The sequence below is a fragment of the Triticum aestivum genome, chromosome 7A (genome assembly GCF_018294505.1).
Source record: "Triticum aestivum cultivar Chinese Spring chromosome 7A, IWGSC CS RefSeq v2.1, whole genome shotgun sequence".
NCBI lineage: Eukaryota > Viridiplantae > Streptophyta > Magnoliopsida > Poales > Poaceae > Triticum > Triticum aestivum.
In genome coordinates, this window is record NC_057812.1 from 88,327,576 (window position 1) to 88,333,733 (window position 6,158).

The following is a 6,158-nucleotide window of genomic DNA, read 5'->3' on the forward strand; positions in this document are numbered from 1 at the left end:
AGAGGCGTCAATGATGCAAGTGATTCATGTGCTGGTTAGTTGGGGATGATCTGACTAGCATAGCCTCTGGAGAAGACGAAAGTGTCCACTTAGGAGGCACTGGCATTGCTCGGTATAAAAAAGATACAACATGCTGAACTATGACGTTGAGCATTAAAACAACAGAGATTGAATTTCTAACCAAAAAATCTAGCTAATCATGATTTAAATGGTTCAAATTCCAAAATAATATTTGTGATGACTAGGGAATGTAAGACAAGATAGAAACAGCAACCCTAAAATTTCAGTGGCACATGACTCCCTCCAATATCTACTCATCAAAATGTTTTCAGAATTTTCAAAGTTTCCAGCTCAATATTTAAAATTTCTGAAGTAAAGGGACCATCTGCTCCTGAGAACAGAAAATCCACTCTCCACATTGGGCTTGATAAGGCCCTTCCCAGTGCTCCACCGTGGACAGGTGCTAAGCATGCCACATAAGCGGAAAAATGACATGGCACATTATTTAAAGAGGAGAGAGAGCACTTTGGTGACCCCAGGAAGAACCAATGCCAAGCACGAGAACCTAGGCAAACCACTTAAATGAAACAATTTGACCAATGCATGAAAGACTTTAGGTGTTAACTCATTAAATAAAGTGTGCTTAGCAACAACAAGTTAAGCACCTACGCATTGGGGAGTTGAGTTGCTAAGGTATTTAATGCACTTAGCACCTCATCTAAGCACCATTGCATTGGGAGAGGTCTAAGTACTCCCTCCGTAAACACGTTTATATCACAAGTAGTGAATTTTCTCTTATATTAGTTTACAGAGGGAGTATCTCTTAAATTCATAGAAAAGGTAAGGGAAAACATAGTAACATAAAGAAAATAAATTGTCACACTATTCATCCAATTGGAAGAATAGAGGAATTTATCTACAAAGAGCTAATAGAGGGAGTATCTCTTAGATTCATTTATTAGTGCTAATATTAGCTTAACAACTAAGTCACATTATTAGTGCATATCTCTCCCAGCGTACAAGGGCTAATACTCATTTATTAACAAGCAGCACCAGTTCTAGTTTGAACCCAAAGACAAATTGACAGGAAAAATCAAAACCATCAAAAACGATTGCACATTAATGGATGTAAGTATAACAACACCAACAGGACAAATCAATAACACAAACAATGATACATATATACACAGCTGCAGCAACCCATGTTTTTAGATAGTACAAATACAACACAAGCCAACGTTGGCAACTCAGCCATCAAGGGCTGCCCAGCAAAGGAACTCATCAGATCTTAAACCCAACCACACCTACATAAACGACTCACTTCTCACATTATTAAGCGCCAATGATCAGACCGTTTGGTTGTGTAATGCTGCCTTGGTTAGGAGAAAAATAGATGCAACGGATGCATCTAACTCCCGCATGCCAGGCACTCTTCCCGGTTGTTCAAGGAGCAAACAACTTGCGCCATTTTGGCTTCGTCGTCTTCCTCTGCTAGTTTGCCATTGGTTCCATTAGTGCCATTAGCATCCTGCAAAAAACATGCGTATTCGTTATGAGTGGTAATGTTTTGAGCAGCTGGGTTGGAAAGAGAGCAAAACAGATGGAGCCAAGGTCTAGAACACGTACCCCATTGACCTTCAGAAAGCCAGTATCCACAGTAAACTTGATTGCATCAGCAGCTGCCCTTGTTCTCAAATAGTACATCCCAGTTTTCAGGCCCTGACACCAACCAAAGATTAAACACACCATTGCTTGCAGTTTTAAGATTTGATACAAAATGTTGAGGGTTAAAGAAAAAAAGCTTCAGAATCCCCATGATGAGTTACCTTGGACCAAGCATGGAAATGCAACGAAGTTAGCTTTGCAAAGTTTGGTTGATCCATGTGGACATTAAGGCTCTGGCTCTGGTCGATGTAGCATCCACGATCAACAGCCATGTCAACCAGAGTTTTCTGCTTAATCTCCCAAACAGTCCTGATACAATAATTGAGTAAACTTTCAGATACATATATCAACCGCATCCAGTAGAATGTAATGAGAGGAGGGTGAACCACATACTTGTAAATTGCTTTAAGATCATCAGGGATTTCTTCCATCTTCTGAATAGAACCATCTTCATAAATTATCTTATTTTTCAGAGCAGGTGTCCAGATACCCATCTCAGTCAAGTCATGGAGAAGATGCTTGTTAACCACAACAAACTCCCCACTGCAAAAAATGACAAGAAAATCAATGATATGCACATGGAATTCAGAATGTGTGCAGTAAGACTGTATTTACAAACCTTAGAACCCGCCGACTGTATATGTTAGATGTGTAGGGTTCAAAGCACTCATTGTTGCCAAGAATCTGACTAGTGGAAGCTGTGGGCATTGGAGCCACCAGAAGAGAGTTTCTTACTCCAACTTTGGAAATAGTTTCCCTCAAAGTTGGCCAGTTCCATCTGGTCGATGGCACTACATTCCACATGTCAGGTTGGATAATACCCTGGAAGGAAGTTGGTAGAGAACAAAAGTTAGGAAGAAGATTACTTGTTACTTTCCAACCAGTGATTCAGTCACTAAGGTGAGTGGATGCAAATTATGGGAAAATTGGACAAAAAACTACACCAGGAAAGGCAACATTAGACTGATCTGTTTTAAAAATTGGACTCCTTTCACTAAGTAAGAGAGATCTGTAGAGGTGAGAGGCAAACCTTGCTGACAGGGCTCCCTTCATATGTTTCATAAGGGCCTTCTTTAGCCGCCAGTTCAGCAGAAGCTTTCAGAGCATGGTAGTAAATAGTTTCAAAAATATCCCTATTCAATTGCTGAGCCTGAAAAGGAGAATGCATTTGTTACATATTGGCTAAGCCAGAAAGGAACAGATGCCATAGTTTAACTGGGAAAGGTACCTCAGGTGAATCAAATGCCATGCCAAGTAACATGAATGTGTCTGCCAAGCCCTGAACCCCAATACCAATTGGCCTGTGTCGCATATTAGACCTCCTTGCAGTTTCAACCGGATAATAATTCATATCGATTATTTTGTTTAGATTGAAAGTAACAGTTGAAGTAACCTGGCAAAAACAGTATGTTAGAACATTAATTGGCAGGCCAGAAATGAGGATCTACAGTGGGATCCGAGCAAACCTCGCCTAGCTTGTCAAAGTCAAAGTATCTATTTTTTGATCCATTGCTACCAGCAAGCTTAGATGGATGGGACTCTATTGGGACACCCTGCAACAGAAGTTTATTGTAAGGCATAAGAATACAACCTCCATCACAATTATAGAATCCAGGGCCCTGAGAATGTATACCTTTTCCCTTACAAAACGTGGTAAAGCAATAGATGCTAGGTTGCAGACAGCAGTTTCCTCAGGACTTGTGAACTCAATTATCTCAGTGCACAAGTTTGAAGATTTGATTGTGCCCAGATTCTGCTGGTTACTTTTCCTATTGCATGAATCCTGCAGATAAATTAAGAGCATTAATAAATCATTGGAACCAGATCATTGACAGCATCAAAACTTGGAATACAATCTAATGTTTTGACATTGAATTGTACCTTATAGAGCATATAAGGTGTGCCAGTTTCTATCTGTGCCTTCAAAATGTCAAACCAGAGGGTCTGTGCTGGAATAACCTTTTTTGCTTTGCCCTGAAACCAGAAAGTGGGTTACTGAAGAGCGTTCCTTTTTAACTCAATGTACTATATAGATAGAGTTTTGAACTTACTGCTTTCTCATATTTCTTGTACAATTCCTCAAACTTCTCACCCCAGCAATCAGCCAACCCCGGAGCTTCATTTGGACAAAACAGGGACCAATCCTCATTATTTTGTACTCTTTGCATGAATAGATCAGGAACCCAGAGAGCAAAGAAAAGATCCCTTGCGCGGTTCTCCTCCTGTTAAATTGGCATTCATCAGAACTCCTTCTAGAGATGGCATATGGCAGAAAAACAGATCACAAACAAAGCACATAGGTTTGGATCACAGTAAGCAGATAACTATTTAAACAGAAAAAAGTACTACATCAATATTATGTTAAAATCCACTATTCTCTTGCATGGGCATAAATTACAGCAAACTAAGACTTGAAAGGCATCTGTGGGATGGGATGCTCTTTAAATGTACAAGGTAAAGTTGAATGCCATAGAAAGCACAGAAGATTTGAATGGTTATGGACTTCAGTTGCAAAACGAAAACAGTAATTAGATAATGCTGGGCTAACATTTTACCTTCCCATGGTTCTTCCTCAAATCAAGGAACTCGAAAATATCAGCATGCCAGGGCTCCAGGTATACAGCAAAAGCACCTGAATTTTGAAAAATGTATGAATTTCAGAAGACTATGGAAATAGAGTTGCTCATAAAAACTATTAACAGAAGAGTAATGCGCACCCTTTCTCTTGCCTCCACCTTGATCTACATAACGAGCAGTATCATTGAAGACACGTAACATAGGAACAATTCCATTGGATGTTCCATTTGTTCCTCGGATGTAACTCCCAGTAGCACGAATGTTGTGAACAGAGACGCCAATCCCTCCAGCAGATTTGCTGATGACAGCACATTCCTTCAGAGTATCATAGATTCCCTCGATGCTATCATCTTTCATGCAGATAAGGAAACAGCTGCTCAACTGCATCATGAAGGATGAAACTGTAAGTAAACAAATTCATGGTCCACATTGAGGATTTTTGTTGGCAGATCACACATTACCTGAGGTCTCGGGGTGCCAGCATTGAAAAGGGTTGGCGAAGCATGAGTAAACCAGCGCTGGGACATGAGATGGTAAGTTCTGATGGCAGAGTCAATGTCATCCTTGTGGATCCCTACTGAAACTCTCATTAACATGTGCTGCGGCCTTTCAACAACAACTCCACCGAGCTTCAGGAGGTAAGACCTCTCCAGAGTCTTGAAACCGAAGTAGTCATAATCAAAGTCCCTGTCGTAAATTATCTCGCTGTCCAAGCGAGCAGCGTTCTGGAAGCAAATGTCACAACATCAGAAGCAGCACGGCACATGTTAAAACAACGTGCATCGTGGAACAGACAGAGTAGAGCTACATGATGACTTCGTGTCAGAAATGGGCCTCACCTTCATGATGACTTCGTAGATATCCTCGGCAATCAGCGGAGACAGCAGCCCAGATCTCTCGTTGTAGTGCAGGTACATGTCCTTAATCCTGCACCCACAGCCCACAATTTATCATACCCGCCCAAATCCACGAAATCCAACCGAACGAACCATGGCAGAAACAGGCGTGGTGACTTACGTCTCGGAGAAGGACTTCTTGGTGTTCTTGTGGAGGTTGGACACCGCAATCCTCGCCGCGAGCTTCAGAAGAGCGATAAACAAACGTCAGTGAGGAGACACCGAGAGGGGGGGACGGAAGCGGAACGGAAGGGAAGAGATAGATCGGGAGGGGGGACGTACGGAGGCATAGTCGGGGTGGGAGGCAGTGAGCGCGGCGGCGGTCTCGGCGGCGAGCTCGTCGAGCTGGCTGGTGGTGACGCCCTTGTATACCCCCGCGCAGACCTTCTGCGCGACCAGCACCGGGTCGCAGTGCTCCTGGCTGAGCCCGTAGCTGAGCTTCTTGAGCCGCGCCGTGATCTTGTCGAAGTGCACCGTCTCCGTCCGCCCGTCCCGCTTCACGACGTACATCTCGGCCGCCTCGGGGGCCTTCCGTCGAGCAGGTTGCGCGCGCCGCCGCCGCCGCGGTGTTGGATGGATTGGGTGAGGGGAGGGGGGGTGGGCGGTTGGTGGTGCCGTCGTAGGGTTTGGGGCCTCGCGCGGGCCGGTTTAAATGCCTTCCTGGCGCGCCCAGGCCGCCAATAATTATACGCCGGCGAAAAATTCCGCGAAAATGTTTGGGTTTGGACGCGGCTTGGCGCGAGAGCGGGGAGCCGTTTCCCGCGCGGGTTTTGGCGCTGCCTCACGGGCCTCCCGGCGCAACAAGTAGGCCACGCACGGCACTGGTGTGTGGGCCGGAGGCCGTTCGGGCCCACGCGTCGGTGGGCTCCTCTGGGGCCTGGCGTGTCCCTCTGAGTGGGGGCTGACGGGTGGTCCGGGGGTGTCAGTGGTGCGCGTGGGAGAGGGCGGGAAACCGAGGCGGAGGGGGGAGCGTGGTGGGGAAGGAATAAGGATGGTTTGTTTTTGGGCCGGCCGCTGATT

The 6,158-nt window shown here is 44.7% G+C and overlaps 1 protein-coding gene across 1 annotated transcript; it reads right to left on the reverse strand.

The window, feature by feature from the left end:
- Positions 1-1,160: 1,160 nt before the first annotated feature.
- LOC123149004 (ribonucleoside-diphosphate reductase large subunit) lies at positions 1,161-5,754 on the reverse strand. Its single transcript, XM_044568534.1, has 17 exons — positions 5,421-5,754; positions 5,260-5,321; positions 5,082-5,169; positions 4,704-4,967; positions 4,383-4,623; positions 4,221-4,297; positions 3,717-3,887; positions 3,547-3,639; positions 3,299-3,448; positions 3,132-3,218; positions 2,894-3,058; positions 2,696-2,815; positions 2,285-2,487; positions 2,059-2,208; positions 1,827-1,974; positions 1,627-1,719; positions 1,161-1,528 (listed from the first exon to the last, which is right to left on the reverse strand). Exons 1-17 carry the CDS (start codon positions 5,646-5,648, stop codon positions 1,409-1,411), a joined length of 2,460 nt encoding a protein of 819 aa, XP_044424469.1. The 5' UTR covers positions 5,649-5,754; the 3' UTR covers positions 1,161-1,408.
- Positions 5,755-6,158: the final 404 nt, after the last annotated feature.

Excerpts from the sequence above, each read along its gene's own strand:
- LOC123149004 (XM_044568534.1), bottom strand. The coding sequence starts at position 5,648 with ATGTACGTCGTGAAGCGGGACGGGCGGACGGAGACGGTGCACTTCGAC. Across the intron at positions 3,888-4,220 it reads TGAGGAAGAACCATGGGAAG|GAGGAGAACCGCGCAAGGGA; the intron begins GTAAAATGTTAG and ends CCAATTTAACAG. Across the intron at positions 3,219-3,298 it reads CACGTTTTGTAAGGGAAAAG|GGTGTCCCAATAGAGTCCCA; the intron begins GTATACATTCTC and ends CTTCTGTTGCAG.